The 25,391-nt window shown below is 43.3% G+C and overlaps 2 protein-coding genes and 1 long non-coding RNA gene across 4 annotated transcripts; 1 reads left to right on the top strand and 2 right to left on the bottom strand.

Moving 5' to 3' along the window:
• Window positions 1-3,986: 3,986 nt before the first annotated feature.
• Window positions 3,987-11,721, bottom strand: LOC121534657 (synaptosomal-associated protein 47). Of its 2 annotated transcripts, none has more exons than XM_041841240.2 (6): window positions 11,484-11,721; window positions 9,051-9,579; window positions 8,347-8,846; window positions 7,411-7,535; window positions 5,010-5,214; window positions 3,987-4,538 (listed from the first exon to the last, which is right to left on the bottom strand). In XM_041841240.2, exons 2-5 carry the CDS (start codon window positions 9,554-9,556, stop codon window positions 5,068-5,070), a joined length of 1,278 nt encoding a protein of 425 aa, XP_041697174.1. In that variant the 5' UTR covers window positions 9,557-9,579; window positions 11,484-11,721; the 3' UTR covers window positions 3,987-4,538; window positions 5,010-5,067. The 2 variants fall into 2 exon arrangements, with proteins under 2 accessions (XP_041697174.1, XP_041697175.1); XM_041841241.2 differs by having other exon boundaries at window positions 7,411-7,532.
• A 324-nt stretch (window positions 11,722-12,045) lies between these two features.
• Window positions 12,046-14,087, top strand: LOC121534659. Its single transcript, XR_005994656.1, has 3 exons — window positions 12,046-12,336; window positions 13,402-13,505; window positions 13,648-14,087. It is a non-coding gene; the product is annotated as an uncharacterized LOC121534659 (long non-coding RNA).
• Window positions 14,088-14,089: 2 nt separating this feature from the next.
• iba57 (iron-sulfur cluster assembly factor IBA57) lies at window positions 14,090-16,234 on the bottom strand. Its single transcript, XM_041841242.2, has 3 exons — window positions 15,601-16,234; window positions 15,013-15,362; window positions 14,090-14,781 (listed from the first exon to the last, which is right to left on the bottom strand). The coding sequence occupies exons 1-3, from the start codon at window positions 16,005-16,007 to the stop codon at window positions 14,390-14,392; spliced, it is 1,149 nt and encodes a 382-aa protein (XP_041697176.1). The 5' UTR covers window positions 16,008-16,234; the 3' UTR covers window positions 14,090-14,389.
• Between the last annotated feature and the right edge of the window lie 9,157 nt (window positions 16,235-25,391).

Genomic DNA, 25,391 nt, shown 5'->3' with positions numbered 1-25,391 from the left:
AAAACTGTCAGTGAATATTTTCATTATTTTACATTTACCAACACTGAAAACAGTTATTATATTACTGATGCAATCTGTGGCAATATTGCCAAGGTAACCTAAAGACAAAACCATGGTAAATAACTAAGGATGTCATGAGAAATGTCTTGAGCACTTTTTACAGAAAGCAAAAACAATCCACCTCAAAGCCGGAGGGGAAATGACAACTCTGACTTGGTATAACAATCACATGGCTCCTTATTTTGGAGAGCAGAGAGCAACCCACATGTGCCCTGACAGAATCCCACAGCCTTTGTGAAGCTCTTTCCAAGAACTTGATTGATTGGCCTTCAATTGAGACACGCTCCTTGTTGGAGAGAACAACCTCACCACAGGGACTATCTAGTAAACAGACTTGGAAGTCCAGGCCTGCATGGTGTCTCCATACCATCTGCTAGGAAGGCAACGCCGGATCTCATGCATCTGTGGTCAGACCAGACCGACACCACTTCCTTCTATAGGAAGGCTACTCCGAAACCACGCCAGTACGTGTTCACTCTCTCCCTTCCTCGCCTTTTTATAGAGGCTAGGAATTCACATAACCATGTGGTATGCTTCTGGAGTTTGGGACATCGGGACTCCCAAATGAATGGAACTGTTTATTGCTCAAATCAACAAAGAAAGAAACAGTCTCCAGTTTACCATCACCATCTTTGATCAGACTAGAAGAAGTGTTTGGTATAACCCCCTTTTCTCTGGCAACACTTTTCTTGTCATGTAACTCTTATGACAAGTGTTCATTCTCAATTTATGACATCTTTAGTGTAGGATCACATCCCAGTGATGGACCCGGGCTGAGACATTTGAGAGGTCGTCAGTCTTCTTTACAAACCAGTTCAGCTTCTTCCTGAGTCATTATTGAAAGCACCGCCACCCCATCGCCTGCTGCCAAATCGGATTAATCTGGGCTCTTGGCTCCTGGTGGTCCCCTCTCTCGTGAAAGCTAGCGGCCCCTGCCCGCAGCCACGACAAGGGTGGTGTGCGTATGTGTGTGTGAGAGAGAGCCCCGGCCACAACAGGGGTGGTGAGCAGATGACAAACTAACTCCTGGTGCCAACAGGATGTTATAACAACAGGCCTGTTTACTCTGCACTCACTTTCATTCAAAAGGCCAGGGACCGACTCGCAAGGAGCACTTTCAATAGTAAATAGCTTCCACTTCCATCTCGTTTGCCATTGTTTTGCCATTTTCCGTGCCAACTTGTCACATGTGAACCTTGTTATTATTGGGTGTTACCTTGCTTTGCCTTTCTCTGAGTGTTGTTTTATTGCCTGTTTTGTTTTCTATTCATTATCATTCTTAAATTAATAAAAGGGAACTACACTGAACAAAAATATAAACGCAACATGCAACAATTTCAAAGATGTTACTGAGTTATAGTATATATGAGGAAATCAGTCAATTTAAATATATTCATTAGGCTCTAATCTATGGATTTCACATGACTGGGAATACAGATATGCAACTGTTGGTCACAGATACCTTAAAAAAATTAAAAGTAGGGGCGTGGATAAGAAAGCCAGTCAGTATCTGGTGTGACCACCATTTCCTCGTGCAGTGTGACATCTCTTTCGCATAGAGTTGATCAGGCTATTAATTGTGACCTGTGGAACATTGTCCCACTCCTCTTCAATGGCTGTGTGAAGTTGCTGGATATTGGCAGGAACTGGAACACGCTGTCGTACAAGCCGATTCAGAGCATCCCAAACACGCTCTCTCCACTGGGGTTCTCTGCCTCTAACCCTGTTACAGGGGCTGAGTCACTGGCTTGCTGGTGCTCTTTCATGCCGTCCCTAGGAGGGGTGCGTCACTTGAGTGGGTTGAGTTACTGACGTGATCTTCCTGTCTGGGTTGGCGCCCCCCCTTGGTTTGTGCTGTGGTGGAGACCTCTGTGGGCTATACTCGGCCTTGTCTCAGGATTGTAAGTTGGTGGTTGAGGATATCCCTCTGGTGGTGCGGGGGCTGTGCTTTGGCAGAGTGGGTGGGGTTATATCCTTCCTGTTTGGCCCTGTCCGGGGTTTCTTCGGATGGGGCCACAGTGTCTCCGGACCGCTCCTGTCTCAGCCTCCAGTATTTATGCTGCAGTAGTTTATGTGTCGGGGGGCTGGGGTTAGTTGGTTATACCTGGAGTACTTCTCCTGTCTTATCCAGTGTCCTGTGTGAATTTAAGTATGCTCTCTCTAATTCTCTCGTTCTCTCTTTCTCTCTGAGAACCTGAGCCCTAGGACCATACGTCAGGACTACCGGGCATGCTGACACCTTGCTGTCCCCAGTCCGCCTGGCCTTGCTGCTATTCCAGTTTCAACTGTTCTGCCTGCGGTTCGAAACCCCTACCTGTCCCAGACCTGCTGTTTTCAACTCTTAATGATCGGCTATGAAAAGCCAACTGAGAGACCTGAGCCCTAGGACCATACGTCGGGACTACCGGCCGTGGTGACTCCTTGCTGTCCCCAGTCCGCCTGGCCTTGCTGCTATTCCAGTTTCAACTGTTCTGCCTGCGGTTATGGAACCCCTACCTGTCCCAGACCTGCTGTTTTCAACTCTTAATGATCGGCTATGAAAAGCCAACTGAGATTTATTCCTGATTATTATTTGACCATGCTTGTCACTTATGAACATTTTTGAACATCTTGGCATGGTTCTGTTATAATCTCCACCCGGCACAGCCAGAAGAGGACTGGCCACCCCTCATAGCCTGGTTCCTCTCTAGGTTTCTTCCTAGGTTTTGGCCTTTCTAGGGAGTTTTTCCTAGCCACCGTGCTTCTACACCTGCATTACTAGCTGTTTGGGGTTTTAGGCTGGGTTTCTGTAAAGCACTTCGAGATATTAGCTGATGTAAGAAGGGCTATATAAAATAAAATTGATTGATTGATTGATTGATTGGTGAGTATGCAGACCAGGGACATTTTCAACTTCCAGAGATTATGTACAGATCCTTGCGACATGGGGCCGTGCATTATCATGCTGAAACATGGGGTGATGGCGGCGGATGAATGGCATGATAATGGGCTTCAGGATCTTGTCACGGTATCTCTGTGTATTCAAATTGCCATTGATAAAATGCAATTGTGTTCATTGTCTGTAGCTTTTGCCTGCCCATACCATAACCCCACCATGGGGCACTCTGTTCACAACGTTGACATCAGCAAACCGCTCGCCCACACGACGTCATACACGCCACCTGCCCGGTACAGTTGAAACCGGGATTCATCTGTGAAGAGCACACTTTTCCAGCATTGCCAGTGGCCATCGAAGGTGAGCATTTGCCCAATGAAGTCAGTTACAACACCGAACTGCAGTCAGGTCAAGTTTCTGACAGTTTGTGCAGATATTCTTCGGTTGTGCAAACCCATAGTTTCATCAGCTGTCCCGGTGGCTGGTCCCAGACGATACCGCAGGTGAAAAAGACGGATGTGGACGTCCTGGGCTGGCGTGGTTACACGTGGTCTGCAGTTGTTCTCTAAAACGATGTTGGAGGCGGCTTATGGTAGAGAAAATAACATTGTATTCTCTGGTAACAGCTCTGGTGGACATTCCTGCAGTCAGCATGCCAATTGCACGCTCCCTCAAAACTTGAGACATCTGTGGTATTGTGTTGTGACAAAACTGCACATTTTAGAGCAGCCTTTTCTTGTCCCCAGCACAAGGTGCACCTGTGTAATGATCAAACTGTTTAATCAGCTTCTTGATATGCCACACCTGTCAGGTGGATGGATTATCTTGGCAAAGGAGAAATGCTCACTAACAGGGATGTAAACAAATTTGCGCACAAAATTTGAGAGAAATAAGCTTTTTGTGCGCATGGAAAATTTCTAGGATCTTTTATTTCAGCTTATGAAACATGGGACCAACGGTTAACATGTTGCATTTAGATTTTTGTTCAGTGTATATTGGCTTTTATAAACTGGGCAGGTTGTATTGTACTACTTAAAGCCAATCGTCTGTCTTCTATGTAAACATATTTTATTGGATAATTACGCGCCACTCAAATACTTCCTCTGCTCTCTACAGTACATTAGCATGAAATGTACGGAGAAAAGCATTATTTACCAGATATTGAGTTTAAATAACAGTTTATCGCAAGTTCACATATGAAACGAGACAATAAATAAATTCCAGTACAACATAGAGTACACTACAGCATCAAAATATGCGAGTCATTAATAGACACATAAGATTATACAGATATTCCTAAATCCAGTGACAATGTTAGAGAAATAACCTATTGTGAGTTGCTGCCTGCTTTTTCTAGTACGGTACATTATGGAATAGGAATTGACTTAGAGTAGGAGCTCTGTACAGTATTCTGTGTGTTTCAAGCGACACAGTTCCAAGGGACTTTGCTACATGTTACATACCCACTGCAAACCTGGATTATAATGCAGTGATCCCACTCGATGCATCGCTTACTCAGCAGCAACATGGGGACATGCAACAGGTGGAGCTGGAGGGAAACCATGTGCATGGAGGGAGGGGATGGCTTCACTGACACCTACACCTGAAAAATAAGAAGGAAAAAACACATGACAATCGTTCCTCACCGTGATTTAAGTACATCAGAAACCATGGTATACATGTGTGACAGAGACCATTCTGTCTGTCCAACCCAGGGATTCCATCTCCCATCAACAACAACCAGGTTTGGATCTATTCCTGGTTTGTCAGTGCTAAAAGGACGATATCTCCACAAAGTGCTGATGGGAGTGAACACTTCCTCACCTTGATGTAAATGCCATCTAGTGGACTGGTCGGTAATTACCACATTGAGAGGAACATCAATTTCTATATTTTACACGTTACAATGAGTTAAGGGTGTATGACTACACCTGAGGCTAAGACATAACTTCACGTGTTACAACCAAGCAGACGGTAAAATCTGGTTTCAATGGTTATGGAACCTCAAATATAGGAGGTACAGTACAACAACTATCTTAGAGAATACATTTGTCGTAAGGCAATGGCAACTCACAGTGCATTTCTGCATTGCATTGTAAGTGAGCCGGTTGGCTGGCTGACTGGTGTGTGAGTTACAGCAGTCTCTTCATGCGGCAGGTGTGTTTGTCTATGTGCATGGTGGCCCGGTCTGTAGAGGTGGTCAGAACATCCAGGGCCTCGTCTTGCCTCTCCAGCTCTGTCTCAGCCTCCAGAGCCAGGTTTTTCAGCTGCATCAGCATCTGAGAGAGTAGGGAGAGAGACATATAGGCACACACACATACATACATTTGATTTAGCTTGTGGTTCGCACTTCTGGATCCATTTTGTTCCATTTTACAGGGCAAAGTAAATCAAGCGCAGCTCAAGTATTTGACATATGTATTTGACCTAGGTCTGTGGGAGTAATCTTGTTTCTTGTTGTGGGGGAAAAAGTGTCTTCTCTAGGCGTTATGTCCTGAGAGGAGAGGGAGTGAGTCAGTCAGTGGAAAAGACGGGGGAGATGAGCAGAGAGGAGGAATAACACTTTTTTCTCAGTCATAATTCTTCTTCCACTGCCTGCTGGGGCCAAGAAGACAGAATGAATGAAAACGATCTATAATAACTGTATTTACATCGCTAGTTCATGACACAATCTCCATGTGAAACAATATCAATGTGACTAGTATACGATACTCAAGCACATGGTGGTTTTACAGAGATCTCCTCTGGTCATCGATAACAAACAAGTCAATTAAATGTTATTTAAACTTTCTGTGTGTTCAGGGAATTCTGCAACTCCATCTCCAAGCTCCAACAACTGTGTACATAATGGTCAATGGAACAACTAAAATAAACTGCGTTGTGCCAAGCAAAACCTTATAAACATTCCCTCCAAACCCCACCACCGTGGTTTCTAAACTAATATTATCCTACACATTATCACACACACCCATTGACATGTCAGTTTTTAACTGCCAGTAAGTGTGGACACACAGCAACAATGTGCACAGGACATTTAACTCAATCCTACTGCTTAAGTTCGATATCATCACACCACTGCTTGAAAATTAGGTTTGTTTGGGTGTATTAACATAAACAGTCAGATATGTTAGTAAAATACACACAAGTTTTTAAAAAAAGTAGGCTAATAACCTCAGTAAACTGACGAAAGGTGAGGTGTGGTGACTCGTAGGAATTTGTTTAGGACATAAAGAACTGTAAATATTTAACTGATTTGAACAATAAACCAACTGATAATCTGTATCAAATATCTTTTGACAAAAGGGGCTATTTGCTATACACTTGGGTAGGAAATAAGGTTGAAAGTGGCTCTCAACGAGGGGCTCTCACTATAGGTTCTAATCATCAGGGTTGGGTGTGTCAAAAAGTGTACTATTGTACCACTTGAGAAAGTGGTAGGCTTTGTAGTTAAGACTTACCATTAAGACTTATCAGCACTACATAGTAATCCACTGATAGAGAAAGAATACACAACCCTGAATTGTACACAGACTAATTGAGAAAAACGTCACTTACATGATCGATTTGTTTGTAAAATGATTATATATAAAACTATATTGAGATACAATCGTATTGAGACCATTCTGAAGTGGTCAATACTTAACTTGTAATACGTAACTAACTATTCTGTTGTAAACGCAGTTTCCACAAAAGGTTCATTCAATCTCAGCTTCCTTCAGCTTTATAGAATTGCTTATGGGACAGTAAAAAACATCCAAGTCTGGAGAGACTGTAGCCTATGTTTCAGGAGGATTATGAAAATGACAACATACTTGTAACGGTTCACCAACCAATTACATATGTGGTCTTAGATATACACAAAATGTTGTGTTTCGAAGAGGTTTAACATGGAATACACCATTCTGAGCAACTTATAATAATGTGTTAAATGAAAAATAATTGACTGCATTTGCGTCACTGTTTATGTCTTGCGACCATAGACCATGCATGGAGCTCACCCTGTTCAACATTATGAGGCTTTGAATGGAAATACTTTATACACTGTCTGACCAGAGACGTCTGACCAAATAACTGGCCATGTATCTTTCCCTCTCTCTCTTAAACCCATTGGAGTTTGGTTTGTGGTCTCACCGACTTACATATAAAATATAATTTGAAAAATCTAAGTCATTAGTGAATCTCTGGTTTGGAATGGAAATAGAGCATGTATCTTCCCATGATTTCCATAGGCAAAGTTATGCTTGTTCTTTAAAACCTGCTATTGAAATGGCATACATTTACTGAAACATAACATGGTTATTCAATCACGCATTTCCTCTACATACAAAACAGGTGTCTACAGGACAGGTATTAAGCAGAAAGAGACAATGTAAGGGCAGTATAACTTTAGACTGTTATAGGATTGGGTTTCTGTAGGATCACATGCTTTAGTATACAGAAGGAGAGAAATTAGATGCCAGATTCAGATCTCTCACCTGTCGGAGCTCCTGAACCTCAGCCTGAGTTACCTCTGGCTTAAGGACATGCAAATGCACCTGGGAAAGCTCTCCTGCTGGGACCGTCCTGGGGACCTCCGTCTCCTGGTACTGCTGCAAGCCTGCTGCCACAGGAGGGGGACAGAGATACAATGAGAAGGCAACTCAAACAAACAAATGATCATCTTATGAGCATAACAGTATTCCCATGATAATGTAAAGGGGAAAGCTCATAACATAAAAACTGCAAAATTGTGTAATAAATCTATAATCTAGAGCAGGGGTCAACATAGTTATAAATAATTTGTGAACAGCTAATTGCCCGCAAGAATCCCAAACAGATAAAGGTGGTCCTCTGTAGCTCAATTGGTAGAGCATGGCGCTTGTAACACCAGGGTAGTGGGTTCGATCACCGGGACCACCCATATGTAAAAATGTATGCACGCATGACTGTAAGTCGCTTTGGATAAAAGCGTCTGCTAAATGGCATAAAAATAAAAATAAAGTATTTGACAAACACGGAATCATTTAAAACCTTGATTCCATTGGGATACGACCACATATGCCTCTAGTTATGCGTGGGAATACTTGGGAACAGATTTCCTAAATTAAAATACACTTTGAGCTGATATCGTGGGGATTTTACAGTCTTATGTCAAACAACAAAAAGTACATTATTTTTTATCAGAAAACTGGGGGCGCCAAATAAAATCACCCGCAGGCCGCCTATTCGGGAACCCTGATCTAGAGTGTATAATGAGATTTGAGCCTCAAGAGAGCCTAAAGCAATTTCAAAGATGTATACTGAGCTATTGCTAAAATACATAGACCTTTACTGCCACTTGGTGGTCAAACAAACCAATGCACAAACAGTGCAAAATAAACAAAGAAGAACACCTGCCTGTGACTTTAAGAGGTGAAATCCACACTTCTTACCTGCATTCCATATTGAACCTTGATCCTGGTCACCTGGGGTCGTGGCTGGGGTCGTCTTAAAGGCAGAGTACTCACTCGTGTACTCCACCTTCCTCTTATACTGCATCTCTAGCACAGACATGGCCTCCGGCATTTTAGCCGACAGGAGTCGGAAGCATATGTCTGGCTTCCCTATGAACCTCTGCCTCACACTGATCTCATAAGGGTTGTGAACCCGGATGTCATCCACCTCGTCCCTCTCAAAGCGGTGGAGGAGCACATAGTTTGTGTCTCGGACTTCTAATGAGGAGACCATCACCATCAAGCAGCCAGGCTTCAGGTCCGAGTCCCCACCTCTGGAAACGATGGCTGGTATGCTGGTGATCACTCTGTGCTTGCCTGTTGCTGTTCCCTTACAAGCAGACTCTCTGGCAGCATGCTCAGCCTTGGCATCCTGCTGACTCTTCCAGGGTAATTTGCCAAAAGGCCACCAAGGGGGAGACTCCAGTTCAGCCAGTAGCCTACGGAGAGAATGGTGACAGAAGTTGGATTATCGCTATCCAATCTCAATTCTTTAACTACTACTATAGATTAACCAATGACATGTAAATAGAAAGGCATCAAAACCTCCGACAATATCCATGGCTAGGTACAATATTTGAAAACATAAAAACAGTTGAATGACAAGGTCCAGATATAGAATACAATAACAAGATCCTCCTTACTTGTCTGCCACGCCCAGATTAGAGTCGATCTTGTCCAGGCCCTGCATAACGTTATCAAACTGCTCTCCCTGGTGGTGGAGGATATTCCCTGTGTCCTCTAGCCGTCTCTGAGCCCCTACCACCAGGTTAATCAGCTCCCTCCTCTTGGTGGGCTGTGCCTCAACCCCCTGGACCTCAGTAGAGGGGGACAACAACCTCTCCCTCCAGAAATGCTCCAGGACATTGTAGACCACCACCCGGTTGGGCCTCAGCGAGCCAAACCAGTGCTTGAGATTCCCCTGCTCCAACACAGTCAGAGTGCTGAAGATGAAGCTGGACGACTCCATCTTGATCTCGATGATCCTGGTGAGGCGGAAACCGACCAGGTTCTCTTTGCTCGGGTCTGAGGTGAAGCGCAGCATGGTGCGGGTCAGGGACAGGGTCCCGGCCTCCCAGCGCTTCTCGCTGTTGATGTAGTAGGAGCCTGGCCAGCTGTGGATGGGGATGTCTCGGTTTGGGCTTGTCATCTTGGCTTGGCTTCAGATGCTCACTTAGGTAAAGAGGGGTGAACATAAATTCAGATGTCATATTATAAATAACATAGAATATTTGAATCAAGGTCAAGATGTTAATCGAGATTAAAGATTAGACCCTAAAGCTTTGGAACTACTACAGTGAGGGAAAAAAAGTATTTGATCCCCTGCTGATTTTGTACGTTTGCCCACTGACAAAGAAATGATCAGTCTATAATTTTAATGGTAGGTTTATTTGAACAGTGAGAGACAGAATAACAACAAAAAAATCCAGAAAAACTAAAATGTCAAAAATGTTATAAATTGATTTGCATTTTAATGAGGTAAATAAGTATTTGACCCCCTCTCAATCAGAAAGATTTCTGGCTCCCAGGTGTCTTTTATACAGGTAACGAGCTGAGATTAGGAGCACACTCTTAAAGGGAGTGCTCCTAATCTCAGCTTGTTACCTGAATAAAAGACACCTGTCCACAGAAGCAATCAATCAATCAGATTCCAAACTCTCCACCATGGCCAAGAACAAAGAGCTCTCCAAGGATGTCAGGGACAAGATTGTAGACCTACACAGGGCTGGAATGGACTACAAGACCATCGCCAAGCAGCTTGGTGAGAAGGTGACAACAGTTGGTGTGATTATTCGCAAATGGAAGAAACACAAAATAACTGTCAATCTCCCTCGGCCTGGGGCTCCATGCAAGATCTCACCTCGTGGAGTTGCAATGATCATGAGAACCGTGAGGAATCAGCCCAGAACTACACCGGAGGATCTTGTCAATGATCTCAAGGCAGCTGGGACCATAGTCACCAAGAAAACAATTGGTAACACACTACGCCGTGAAGGACTGAAATCCTGCAGCGCCTGCAAGGTCCCCCTGCTCAAGAAAGCACATATACAGGGCCGTCTGAAGTTTGCCAATGAACATCTGAATGATTCAGAGGAGAACTGGGTGAAAGTGTTGTGGTCAGATGAGACCAAAATCGAGCTCTTTGGCATCAACTCAACTCGCCATGTTTGAAGGAGGAGGAATGCTGCCTATGACCCCAAGAACACCATCCCCACCGTCAAACATGGAGGTGGAAACATTATGCTTTGGGGGTGTTTTTCTGCCAAGGGGACAGGATAACTTCTCCGCATCAAAGGGGCGATGGACGGGGCCATGTACCGTCAAATCTGGCTCGAAACCTTAATGATTTGGAGAAGATCTGCAAAGAGGAGTGGAACAAAATCCCTCCTGAGATGTGTGCAAACCTGGTGGCCAACTACAAGAAACGTCTGACCTCTGATTGCCAACAAGGGTTTTGCCACCAAGTACTAAGTCATGTTTTGCAGAGGGGTCAAATACTTATTTCACTCATTAAAATGAAAATCAATTCATAACATTTTTGACATGCGTTTTTCTGGATTATTTTGTTATTCTGTCTCTCACTGTTCAAATAAACATACCATTAAAATTATAGACTGATAATTTCTTTGTCAGTGGGCAAACGTACAAAGTCAGCAGGGGATCAAATACTTTTTTCCCTGACTGTAGCTAGGTATTTTGCTAGGTATTTCAAGTAGCTAGCTAGATGTCATTGTAATAAAGATATTTTGGACTAGCTATTAGCTATTACTGTAGGGCAGTAACGTTACAGCTAGAAACATGTTACCGTGTACTAGCTAACGTTACTTTGTTAGTGCCACTATTTATACGCTAAGCTTGCTAGCTGGCTAGAAAAACATACATAATCATAATAAGCCAGGAAGCTATCTAACGTTAGCTAGCTATCCAGCTAGAAGCCCTCTTCATAAGCTTACCTCTAAAATAAAATGAAATGTATTTTTGCATTAAATTACATTCGTGTTCAAACTAAAGAGTAGCTGCAACCAAACAAAATAGCTAGCGACCAGTCAACATGTTTTTGTTTACTTTTTACATACCTGGCACGTGCGCTCCTGCAGGGTTATTCCTTTTCCAGGAAATCAGTAGCAACAGTTCTGTAATGTTGGGTAAGGGGAGAATATTATCGATTGTGCAAAAGCTAGCAGTCATTATTCGAGTAGTTGCTCTGTATGGAAACTGAATATATATATATATATATATATTTATTTATTAATGTGTCAGTTTAATAATTCGTAAAATTAAATAGACAGCTGTTCGCAGGCGATTGATTTGTTTAGGAAGTGGAGCAACGTCAGGTTCTCAGTACAGACATGTTTACAGTCCGTCTAGAAACAATGATCCTGCTACGTAAATGTGTAAATTAACATGTCTAATTTCGTTGCTTACATGTACTACATAAATTGTATTTTTAAGACGACGTTGAATTAGCAGACAATGCCCAAGATGTTTCCGTACAATGTCAAAAAAAATTAAACAAAATGTAGCTACGCAATTAATATTGGGCGCGTGCATCGATACATGTGTTCCCCTGCAATCCAAACTGAAAATCATAGTCTGTGAAATAGAAAGCTATTTTTAGGCTCGAATGAACGAACCAGCCCCTCCACATTTTCGACTTATCTTTGTACTGCAAATCCAAAAATAATTGTCTGTGAAATTATCTGATATAATTTGTGCTGCAGTTATGAACGAATAACCCATTTTAAAGTTGTTTTCACATAATGTATATATTTTTCCCCTTGCAGATGACACTCCGGTTCCTGTTGCAAACAGTAATGTGAAAGAATACAACGCAAACCCAAAGCAAATTATTCTATTCAAGGAATTTATTCACTACTGGAAAGAATACATCCAAAAGGATGTCTATCTGAAGGATTGGCACATGTCAAGGTATTGAATTCACTGGTATGTTGCCTCTGAAGAGCAGCAGGCCAATGATTTGAAAGTGTTTTAGTTTGTAAAACAGAGCTGGGCTTTACAGAAGAGTGGCTAGATAAAAAGCCATTACTTAAAGAAAAAAATAAGCAAACACGTTTGGTGTTCGCCAAAAGGCATATGGGAGACTCCCCAAACATATGAAAGAAGGGACTCTGGTCAGATGAGACTAAAATTGAGCTTTTTGGCCATCAAGGAAAACGGTATGTCTGGCGCAAACACAACACCTCTCATCACCCCGAGAACACCATCCCCACAGTGAAGCATGGTGGTGGCAGCATCATGCTGTGGGGATGTTTTTCCATCGGTAGGGACTGGGAAACTGGTCAGAATTGAAGGAATGATGGATGGCGCTAAATCCTGGGAAATTCTTGAGGGAAACCTGTTACAGTCTTCCAGAGATTTGAGACTGGGACGGAGGTTCACCTTCCAGCAGGACACTGACCGTAAGCATACTGCTAAAAGCAACACTCGAGTGGTTTAAGGGGAAACATTTAAATGTCTTGGAATGGCCTAGTCAAAGCCCAGACCTCAATCCAATTGAGAATATGTGGTATGACTTAAAGATTGCTGTACACCAGCGGAACCCATCCAACTCGAAGGAGCTGGAGCAGTTTTGCCTTGAAGAATGGGCAAAAATCCCAGTGGCTAGATGTGCCAAGCTTATAGAGACATACCCCAAGAGACTTGCAGCTGTAATTGCTGCAAAAGGAGGCTCTACAAAGTATTGACTTTGGGGGGGGTGAATTGTTATGCACGCTCAAGTTCTGGTTTTGTGTCTTATTTCTTGTTTGTTTCACAATAACAAATATTTTGCATCTTCAAAGTGTTAGGCATGTTGTGTAACTCAAATGATACAAACCCCCCAAAAATCAATTTTAATTCAAGGTTGTAAGGCAACAAAATAGGAAAAATGCCAAGGGGTGTGAATAATTTCGCAAGTGACTGTATAAGCTTATCTGATTCATCTGGCTAATTTTGAACTGTAAGTAACCCCACTTTAATCTCATAATCCTGCAGGAAGACACCATCTATCAACCATAGCTGGCTGAATGGCTGCAATGTGGACATTGTGGCAGTTTCTTCAAAACGAGCTGTCTGCTGTCCAGAGGGAGACTTGCCAGGTATATTGAACACTTGGAGATACTGTATGACAAAATATGTATTTTTAAAAGCTGTGTTGTCTGTAGTACCTACATCCCCCCCAAGGTCATCATGAAGTCTTGCTCTGGGATTGACTACAGGGAGTTTGCCTCTTTCCTAAAGGTCATCGCTGACAACCGCATGTCTTTCTTGAGCTCTTGCTCTGGAAACACCTCCTCAAATTACCCCCAGCATCTTTCAGAGACCTTGACCACGTTAGGACCTCACCACGCTGCCTTTGACCTGCAGATGGTGGCTCACATTCTAGAATGCATGCTCTGCAACAAAGACTTTAAGAGACTGGACCATTCAACTCTGAGCTCACAACCTGAAAGTTTACTGCAGCAGATTAAAAATAAACCATAAACTCCACTAGAGGGCAGCACTCCCTTTACCAGGAGTAGGACACTCAGAATCCCTTTCTGAGCATATTTATCAATTCATTTGGTTGATAAGCCTTTGGTTTCAGAGGTAGGTAGCCCAAATGACTTGCCTGATGTCTTGAAATACATACGTTTATGGATGTTTTGTGTGAATGAGATGATGATAAAATGACAAACATCCATACTTTGTGTCCTTGTATGTTTATTACACCAGAGATACATAAAGTAATATTCTGACAATGGCTAGTAAATGGTGGTGCACAACTGGCAAACAGCATAGTCTCAAGGAAAACAGGCAAATTATAATTTCAGGAACTAAAGCAATTTTAATACTGCAAACAAAGTAAAATGTATGTCAGACATGGTTGCTAGTGGTACCAGTGAAATACTGTACTAGGTGGACCCTATCCATGTAGAAATTATATGGCTCTTTTGAACATATGTGCGTTTCATATTGTTGGGGTCAATAAATACCTCTATCCTCATTTGGCTTTAGAGTCTTTGGGCCACCAGTCTGGCACGGAGGCCTCCAGAGTCACTGTGGTGTCCTCAGATGCCTTGAGTGTCAGTGGCTCTTTAGCGTGAGCCAGGCGGATCAGGCTCAGGCCCAGCTCTCCAACCCCGGCCCTGTGCTTCCCGGCTGGCTTGCCAGACTGGGTCTGTAGCGATACTCCTTCCTCCAGGCCTTCAGCTGGTGCTGACATGCGTACAGGCATCAGACGCTTCCGCACCACCCCAGTGTGATGAGTCCTGGCGGTCAGCTCCTGGCCGATGTAACAGCCCTTACTGAAGCTGATGCCCTGCATGTAGACCAGGTTGGACTCCAGAGGAAGAGCCACCCCAGGAGGAAGGTCCTTCACCCCCTCAGGAAGTCCTAGGAGAAACGGGTAGATAGAAACATAGTGTGCTTACAGGAATAACTTGAATCCAACAGCCCTGCTAGCCATATTCCATACCGTATGCTGCAGCCAACTGTTCTATCGTATATGGCATGACAACAACCCAGTAGTTGACCCTATACAGCCAGAGTTGGCTACAGCACATAGTATTACATGAGGCAAGCAAACCATTTCCACCACTTAAACCTCTTGTTGGCTGGTCCTACCTATTGCATAGCGGTGCCTGTGGTACTCTTCTGAGTCGCCTTGCTGACACGATGGAATAATTTCCAGAGGATCGACTTTGTTGTCCACCACCAACCTCCAGCCCATGGCTTCAGTTCTCGGATCTTCCTCCCACATCAGAGCTTTTTCTGGGGCAGTGAGACCTGGCTTGGGCCTCTCCTGGCCTGGGGCTGTTCCCTGAGGCAACACAGCCCATAGAGAAAGCTCTGGACAGGGGCTGATCTTCACCTGCCGGCGGATTTTGTACACCTTCAAATGTTTCAAAATGAAGTCCTTTATGGTGGTGTCACACTCGACCAGAACACCACAACCCGCTTCGGCTTCTTTCAACCTAAATAACAATAAAAGAAAGAATGTCAGGTTGGGGGTACTTCAAATGTATATAATGCCTGGGTTTCTAGTAACTAATTGAAACAGTCTAACTGCTGCACAGTAACTTTCATGTGAAACTTAGTAGTTAGATAAGCAAGCCACGCCCACAATTGAGGTTATGGCTAGCCTGACTGTAAACAAGATGTAGCTGTTACAATAAGGCATTAGTTGAGTGCATTTTAGCCATGTAACCTTACCTGTATATGATAATGTCATATAGTGTCCTTCCTTGAACGTTCAGCATGTGCGCATACAACACGTTCTGTTCCTCTTCTACAAAGAGCTCCATGTCATTGGTTACAATACCTTGAAGAAACGATCTTGTATCTTGCCCTTGAACTTTTAGTAAGGTCCTGTGTGGAAGATGATAGCAAACATACTGTCCCAATTCATTCTTACGTGCTTCCTGACTGTAGTTCTTGATCCATCCTGCTGGGCCCCAAGCACCTGTCCATTGGTACCGGCGTTCGGAACATTTTCTAGCATTGAAATTGCGTGAGTAGAGTCGAAGTAAAGCGTTTGGACCAACCGCGGCCCTAGCGAAAAAACCCAATCCCAGACTGTGCATTGTTTGGTAAGTGTGCGAAGAACAGCAACTGGACATTTAAATAAAATGCGTTAAATAAGTCCGAGACAAGACGTTTCAGTTGACAGCTTGATAACAATCTCCATTTTGAATCCCACAATTCACTGCGTGCGTTTTACGTCATGACGATGGGTGCGTTCCAGAAGATTCGTGTGTTCAGAGCACTGAGGTAGTAAGAACTGGATGTCTGCCCGCCCGTTGTTTTCAAGGTAATCAACTCACGTTCTCATACGCCGATTCAGGAACACCTGCTCTTTCCATGACAGACTAACCAGGTGAATCCAGGTGAAAGCTATGATCCCTTTTGAAGGCACCTGTTACTTCCACTTCAATCAATGTAGATGAAGGGGAGGAGACAGGTAAAGAAGGATTTGTAAGCCTTGAGACAACTGAGACATTGCTTTTCAGTGCTGTCAACGCTCACGCATTTGACGCGCTTCACACACCCACCCCTATTATTTCTCAGGCATTGAAAAAAGTACTGTGAATAGCGGCAGATTGGTGCGCGTTTGTAAAGAAACACCCCTCATGATTAGAGTGGAGCAGACAGCCACAGGCAGACTGGACAGGCGTGTTTGTTATCTGCTGAACTAAGTTTATGAACTCAACTGTCAAAAGAGCAGTAAGGCAACTTGTAGCTCTGTTTTGTACACATAATTGTCAACAAATTAATGCTTCCTTTTGACAGCAAATGACAATATAGCCAAGTGCCTAGAGTAAGATGATGTAATTGTTTTACAAATCAGCCTCAACCACCTGAAGATTGATATTCATTAGACTTATCATGAATGTCGAGTAATTTGTAGAAACCCTCAGTATTTGTAAACATATATCAGGGGTGGCCAACCCTCTTGCAAAGCTCCCTCTAGGCACGATTTTCTATGGGCCTATTTTACGGGGATAGCCTAGTTCACCTAAATGAATTACATATTTACATGTTTGTTTCTTATGGAAAAGGAGAGACTGCAATCCATCATATGGTTAGCCACTACCACCAACTGTTAATATTAGCATTTTCTAGCCCAAACCAATGTATGTCATTGTTCCCCAGTTTGAATACTCTACATTTCATACCCAAATAATCTCAAAGTAACTTCAAACCAAGTCGTCAAATTTTGACTCTGTATTCAACTTTAAAATAATCCTGAATACACCCGACCTGTGTTATATATATATATATATATATATATATTCCACCCTGGTCAAGGGCCTAAGCAGTGTGAAAATATGTAGAATTATAAGAAATGAGCTTTACAACATAATTTCTTGCATTAAAACAATTAGCTACCTAGCTAACTAACATGGTTATATAATTTATATCACAGTTACTCTGAAGTTACTCTAGCGGTATGTGGCTATTCAAGAACAAGGGCACTACTGGTACTAGAATGAAGAATGGCGCTGCAATGGATAGCAGCCGTTTTACAGGCTCCTGACCAATTCTACTATTTTGTGTTTTTTTACGCTGATCTTAACTTTCTTTGTACATAATGTTTCGGCCATCATTTCCTATGACCGAAAAGAGCTTCTGAACATCAGAACAGCGATCACTAACCTCGATTTGGATGAAGATTTCTACTTCACCCTGGACCAGGCCCTAATCCCAGAGACTCGGAAAAGAAAAAGGTGGTGTAAGAGAGGTCGACGTGTGAGCACCCTGATGAAACTACGTCGGCGAGTACATAAACCACCTCTACCTTCCGTTCTATTGGCAAACTTACAATCACTGGAGAACAAACTGGACGAGCTCCGTTCAAGACTACCCTATCAACGGGACCTGAAGAACTGTAATATCCTATGTTTCTCGGAGTCGTGGCTAAACAAGGGACATGGATTTTTTTTTTCATTTTTTTTTTCACCTTTATTTAACCAGGTAAGCCAGTTGAGAACAAGTTCTCATTTACAACTGCAACCTGGCCAAGATAAAGCAAAGCAGTGCGATAAAAACAACAACACAGAGTTACATATGGGGTAAAAAAACATAAAGTCAAAAAATACAACAGAAAATATATATACAGTGTGTGCAAATGTAGCAAGTTATGGAGGTAAGGCAATAAATAGGCTATAGTGCAAAATAATTACAATTAGTATTAACACTGGAATTCTAGATGTGCAAGAGATTATGTGCAAATAGAGATACTGGGGTGCAAAAGAGCAAAATAAATAACAATATAGGGATGAGGTAGTTGGGTGGGCTAATTTCAGATGGGCTGTGTACAGGTGCAGTGATCGGTAAGGTGCTCTGACAACTGATGCTTAAAGTTAGTGAGGGAGATAAGAGTCTCCAGCTTCAGAGATTTTTGCAATTCATTCCAGTCATTGGCAGCAGAGAACTGGAAGGAATGGCGGCCAAAGGAGGTGTTGGCTTTGGGGATGACCAGTGAGATATACCTGCTGGAGCGCAGACTACGGGTGGGTGCTGCTATGGTGACCAATGAGCTAAGATAAGGCGGGGTTTTGCCTAGCAATGATTTATAGATGGCCTGGAGCCAGTGGGTTTGACGACGAACATGTAGTGAGGACCAGCCAACAAGAGCGTACAGGTCACAGTGGTGGGTAGTGTATGGGGCTTTGGAGACAAAACGGATGGCACTGTGATAGACTACATCCAATTTGCTGAGTAGAGTGTTGGAGGCTATTTTGTAAATGACATCGCCGAAGTCAAGGATCGGTAGGATAGTCAGTTTTACGAGGGCATGTTTGGCAGCATGAGTGAAGGAGGCTTTGTTGCGAAATAGGAAGCCGATTCTAGATTTAACTTTGGATTGGAGATTCTTAATGTGAGTCTGGAAGGAGAGTTTACAGTCTAACCAGACACCTAGGTATTTGTAGTTGTCCACATACTCTAGGTCAGACCCGTCGAGAGTAGTGATTCTAGTCGGGTGGGCGGGTGCCAGCAGCGTTCGATTGAAGAGCATGCATTTAGTTTTACTAGTGTTTAAGAGCAGTTGGAGGCTACTGAAGGAGTGTTGTATGGCATTGAAGCTTGTTTGGATGTTTGTTAACACAGTGTCCAATGAAGGGCCAGATGTATACAAAATGGTGTCGTCTGCGTAGAGGTGGATCTGAAAGTCACCAGCAGCAAGAGCGACATCATTGATATACACGGAGAAAAGAGTCGGCCCAAGAATTGAACCCTGTGGCACCCCCATAGAGACTGCCATAGGTCCAGACAACAGGCCCTCCGATTTGACACATCTGGCTGGTTATTATATGCATCGGCAGGACAGAACGGCAGCGTCAGGTAAGCTATAGGGAGTAAGTGTGTGTCTCTTTTTTAACAGCTGGTGCGTAATCTCTAATATTAAGGAAGTCTCTAGGTTCTGCTCGCCTGAATTAGAATACCTACTGATAAGCTGTAGACCATACTATTTACCAAGATAATTTTCATCTATATTTTTCGTAGCTGTCTTTTTACCACAACAAACCAATGCTGGCACTAAGACCGCATTCAACTGTATAGGGCCATAAGCAAACAAGAAAATGCTCATCCAGAGGCAACACTCCTAGTGGCCAGTGATTTTAATGCAGGGAAACTGAAATCCATCTTAGCTCATTTCTACCAGTATGTCGCCTTCAAGTTTCAAGTCTTATTAGTCGTATGTACAGGATACGCATGGTATACATCGTCCAACAAAATGCTTACTTGCAGGTTCCGTCTCGACAATGCAACAACAATAAGAAATAGTAAAAAATTAAATAAAAAAAGAACATAAAGTAAATGGCAGTAGAGTAGAATAAACATTTTAGCATAAGTATAATGCAGGAAGGCACAATTTATAGTACAATATTTACACTTGTATTTGGGAAGGGGGTTGGTGGCAAGTGTATAAATTGAGCAGTATAATAAGAGTCTGATAGCAGCAGTTGTGATGTGTGCTAAGGTGTGGAGAATCAGAGCAGATGGTCAATCCAGTTCAAGTGTTCAGCAGTCTGATGGCTTGTAGCTAGAAACTGTCTTTGAGCCTGTTGGTATCAGAGCTCATGCTCCGATACCGTCTGCCCGATGGTAAGGGAGACAACAGCTCGTGACTGGGGTGTGTGGGGTCCTTGATGTTGCTGCGTGCCTTCCTCAGGTACCGTTTTGAGTAGATGTCCTGGATGGGTGTTAACACGGCCCCAGTGATGTACTGGGCTGTCTTCACCACCCGCTGGAGGGCCTTGCGGTCGTGGACAGAGCAATTCCCGTACCAGGCCGTGATGCAACCGGTCAGGACGCTCTCAATGGTGCAGTGGTAGTATTTGAAGAGGACCCAGGGCCGCATGCCAAATTTCTTCAGCCGCCTTAGGAAGTAGAGACGCTGTTGCGCCCTTTTGACGAGTGGTCCATGACAAGTCCTCAGTGATGTGGATGCAGAGGAACTTAAAACTTGTGAATCTGTCTTCTACAGTCCCATTGATGTGGGTCGGGGCATGTTCCCTCCTCTGCTTCCTGAAGTGAACAATCAACTGTTTTGCTGACGTTTAGGGAGAGGTTGTTATTGTGATACCACAATGCCAGTTCACTTACCTCCTCCCTATATGTTATCAGGCCTACAACCGTAGTGTCATCAGCAAACTTGATGAAGGAGTTGGTGTCAAGCAAAGCCACACAGTCATTGGTGAACAGGGAGTACAGCAGAGGACTGAGGAAACACCTCTGGGGGGGCCCTGTGTTAAGAGTCAGTGTGGATGAGGTGTTGTTGCCAATCCTCACAGCTTGTGGTCTGCCCTTCAGGAAGTCCAGGATCCAGTTGCAGAGGGTGGTGTCCAGACCCAGGGCCCTGAGCTTAGTGTCGAGTTTGGAGGGAACAATAGTGTTGAATGCTGAATTGTAGTCAACGAACAACATTCTCACATAGGTGTTCCTCTTGTCCAGATGTGTTACGGTCGTGTGGATAGCGATGGAAATGGCATCTTCCGTGGATCTGTTGGAGCTTTAGGCAAATTGGAATGGGCCTAGTGTGCCTGGCATGCTGGCCTTGATGTGAGCTAAAACCAGCCTCTCGAAGCACTTCATGATGACCGAGGTGAGTGCGACGGGGCAATAATCATTTGGGCATGTCACCTTGTTTTTCTTGGGCACTGGGACGATGGTGTTCTCCTTAAAGCAGGTGGGGGCTACAGCCTGGGACAGGGACAGGTTGAAAATGTCTGCGAAGACGCCTGCCAGCTGGTCAGCACACACTCTGAGGACGCGCCAGGGATGCCATCTGTGCCAGCGGCTTTGGGAGTATTCATGCTTTTGAGTTTTTCTCACGTCAGCCTCGGAGAGCGAAAGCACAAGGTCGTCTGGAGCAGTGACAGTGTTCCTGGATGGCTCAGTATTATCTGCCTTGAAGCGATCATAGAATGTGTTGCGCTTGTCTAGGAGGGAGGCTTCGGTGGGCACCACACAGCTGGATTTTCCTTTGTAGTCTGTGATAGTATGTAGTCCTTATCATATGCATGTCTGAGTTGTCAAACATCAATTCAAGTTTGAGTCTGTATTGTCTTCTTGCGTCCCTAATGGTTTTGCGGAGCTCGTACCTGCTTGCCTTGTACACGTCACGTGCCACTGAGTCATTGGGGTTCATTCTGCTGACATTGAATGCTGCAGTACGGGCTCTCAGCATTGTGCAGATATCTCAGTTTATCCAGGGTTTTTGATTGCGGTATGTCCGGATTGTTATTGTGGGTACAACGTTATCAACACATTTCCAAAATAAGCCTGTGACTGATGATGTACACTGAGTGTACAAAACATTAAGAACACCTGCTCTTTCCATGACAGACTGACCAGGTGAAAGCTATAATCCCTTATTGATGTCACTTGTTAAATCCACTTCAATCAGTGTAGATGAAGGGGAGGAGACAGTTTAAATTATATGCATTGAGACAATAGAGACATGGATTGTGTATGTGTGCCATTCAGAGGGTGAATTGGCAAGACAAAAGATCGAAGTGCCTTTGAACGGGGTATTGTAGTAGGTGCCAGGCGCACCAGTTTGTGTCAAGAACTGCAACTCTGCTGGATTGTTCACGCTCAACAGTTTCCTGTGTGTATCAAGAATGGTCCACCACCCAAAGGACATCCAGCCAGCTTGACACAGCTGTGGGAAGCATTGGAGTCAATATGGGCCAGCATCCCTGTAGAACGCTTTCGATACCTTGTAGAGTCCATGCCGCGGCAAAAAAAATTCTCACCCATCTACACACAATACCCCATAATGACAAAGTGAAAACATGTTTTTAGAAATGTTTGTAAATATATTGAAAATGAAATACAGAAATATCTCATTTACATAATTATTCACACTCCTGAGTCAATACGTTGTAGAAGTACCTTTGGCAGCGGTTACAGCTGTGATTCTTTCTGGGTAAGTCTCTAAGAGCTTTTCACACCTGGATTGTGCAACATTTGCCCATTATTCTTTTCAAAATGTTTCAAGCTCTGTCCAATTTGTTGTTGATCATTGCTAGACAAACATTTTCAGGTCTTGCCATAGATTTTCAAGTAAATTTAAGTCAAAACTGTAACTCGGCCACTCACTGTCTTTTTGGTAAGCAACTCCAGTTTAGATTTGGCCTTGTGTTTTAGGTTCTTGTCCTGCTGAAAGGTGAATTCATCTCCCAGTATCTGGTGGAAAGCAGACTGAAACAGGTTTTCCTCTAGGTTTTGCCAGTGCTTAGCTCCATTCCGTTTATTTTTATCCTGAAAAACTCCCCAGTCCTTAATGATTACAAGCATACACTTAACATGATGCAGCCACCACTATGCTTGAAAATATGGAGTGGTGCTCAATAATGTGTTGTATTGGATTTGCCCCAAACACAACTTTGTTTATGCAGTATTACTTTAGTGCCTTGTTGCAAACAGGATGCATGATTTTAAATATGTTTAATCTGTACAAGCTTTCTTCTTTTCACTCTGTCAATTAGGTTAGTATTGTGGAGTAACTACAATGTTCATCCATCCTCAGTTTTCACCTATCACAGCCATTAAACTCTGCAACTGTTTTAAAGTAATCATTGGCCTCATAGTAAAATCCCTGAGCGGTTTCCTTCCTCTCCGGCAACTGAGTTAGGAAGGACGCCTATATCTTTGTAGTGACTGGGTGTATTGCAAGGCAGGTTGACATGCTCAGTGTAGATTTATTTACAGGTCGGTGATCCAATGGTGAAAGCTCCATGTCATACAAAATATACAAGTAGATATACCAAATATACACAGGCAATGCCCAAAAGAAATTGCCTCAGGACAGGTTAAGCCTGATACAATCTGAACGGACACAGTTAGAGGGCAAGACTGTACAGCCTCCCCTTGAGAAACCAAATCGAATCTGTCTAACAGGAGCTCAAACAGGTAGGCCTACATAATGTAGGCGCTTGGCCCCCAGGACCATACAATTACAACCAATAAACTGGTTCTACAATATAAAAGGCAATTTCCACATCCATTGTTACATTGGTACATTTGTATTAATCAGATTTAATGATTATTAATGATATTTCAACACCATGCATACATGGAACAATCCATTTTTCTTATTCTACTTTCTGACTCCAAAGCGTGGAGCGCAGGCCACGTAGCCTATTTCTATTCGCTCTGAGGCGTGGGCGCTCCTATTACGCACAACAAAAATGACAGAGACATAGGACACAGACACACTGAACTCTTACATAACCCGGGAAATATGAACAAAGGAAACCATACATTGAATTAAACAAACAGAACTTCTACCTCGTGAATTTTGCTAATGTTCATGTTCACTATAAACATACTCAGAGCAGGGTAAGAAATGGTTGGCTAAATGAAAATGTATCGTAGGCCTATCAAAAAAAAAGCACTCTCTCACCCTTTTTTGCAAGGGCGATGCTGCGGCTACTGTCTTTGGCTGCGTGTAGAGTAATCCACTGAGAATCTGTGCCACAAAATGAGCGACAAAACATTACAAAACCTGGCCAGATAATTTCAAGTCAAAGTTGAGTCCCGAGTCTTAAGTTTATTTTATTTTCAAGTCGAGTTTCAAGTCATCAAATTTGAGACTCGAGTCCAAGTCATGTGACTCGAGTCCACAACTCTGTGAAGTAGTCATTCAAAAATAATGTTAAACACTATTGTTGTCCATGCAACTTATTATGTGACTTGTTAAGCACATTTTTACTCCTGAGCTTATTTAGTCTTGCCATAACAAAAGGGGTTGAATAGTTATTGACTCAAAACATTTCAGCTTTTCATGAATTTGTAAAAATAAAAAATAAACATAATTCCACTTTGACATTATGGGGTATTGTGTGTAGGCCAGTGACAAAAATCACAATTCAATCCATTTTAAATTCAGGCTGTAACACAACAAAATGTGGAATAAGTCAAGGGGTGTGAATGCTTTCTGAAGGCACTGTATTGTTTGGTGATCAATAATATTAACTGTTTACTTTGCAAGCTCACCAGCAATGGGGCAACGTTTACTAGCATAGGCCTACTGGTCTTTTGGTATGTAACAATTGCTTGAAATTCATTCCTCAATGTTGATGGATGAGTCCAGGGTGGATGAATCTTTGAACATATTCCAATCAGTATTCTCAAAACGATCCTGTAGCATTGAGCCTCTGTCCAGCGCCTCACTATTCTCTGTGTTGGTGGCTCCCTCTTGAGTTGCTCCTTGTAGGCGGGGAGTAGGAACAGAGAGACGTAATCTGATTGGCCAAAGTGGGGGCGGGGGATGGCTTTGTACGAGTCACGGATGTTTGTGTATCCATGGTCAAGCACAGCATATCCTCTTGTGGGGAAGGATACATGTTGGTGATATTTTGGGAAAATGTGTTTTAGACAGGCTTGGTTAAAGCCACCCACGACAATAAAGACTGCTTCCGGGTGAGAGGATTCTTGCTGGCTAATGATCTTGTACAGTTCGCTGAGTGCCGCCTTGGTGTTTGCTTGTAGCGGTATAAGCTGTGATAATAACACAATTCCCTCGGCATATAGTGGGGTCGGCATTTTAACATCAGAAACTCCAGGTCAGGTAAACAGGAGCTTGCGATGTTTTCAACTTCAGTACACCAGGAATTGTTTATGAGGAAACATACCAGAAGCCGCCGATCGATCCATTCGGAATAGGGAGAAGCCGTCTGGTTGAATAGCAGAGTCAAGTGTATTGTCCGTAAGCCACGTCTCAGTAAAAACAAAGACACATCATTCCCTAATGTCCCTCTGCGATTGAAGCTTTGCTCTGAGTTCACAATGTTTATTTTCCAGCGATTGGACATTAGCCATCAGGATACTAAGAAGAGGAGGCCATGTAGCCTAGCTTGGAGTCCCCCTTTCCTTCCTCTTCTTTGTCGCCGGCGTTGCCTTAGGTCATCTCGGCCAGGAGCAACAGGTATGCCCGCTGTGCGGGGAACAAATCCAGAAGGGTTTGTCGGTTGTAGGAAATGATTGCA

The sequence above is a fragment of the Coregonus clupeaformis genome, chromosome 21 (genome assembly GCF_020615455.1).
Source record: "Coregonus clupeaformis isolate EN_2021a chromosome 21, ASM2061545v1, whole genome shotgun sequence".
In the NCBI taxonomy this organism is placed as follows: domain Eukaryota; kingdom Metazoa; phylum Chordata; class Actinopteri; order Salmoniformes; family Salmonidae; genus Coregonus; species Coregonus clupeaformis.
This window is presented reverse-complemented; position numbering and strand designations above follow the sequence as displayed.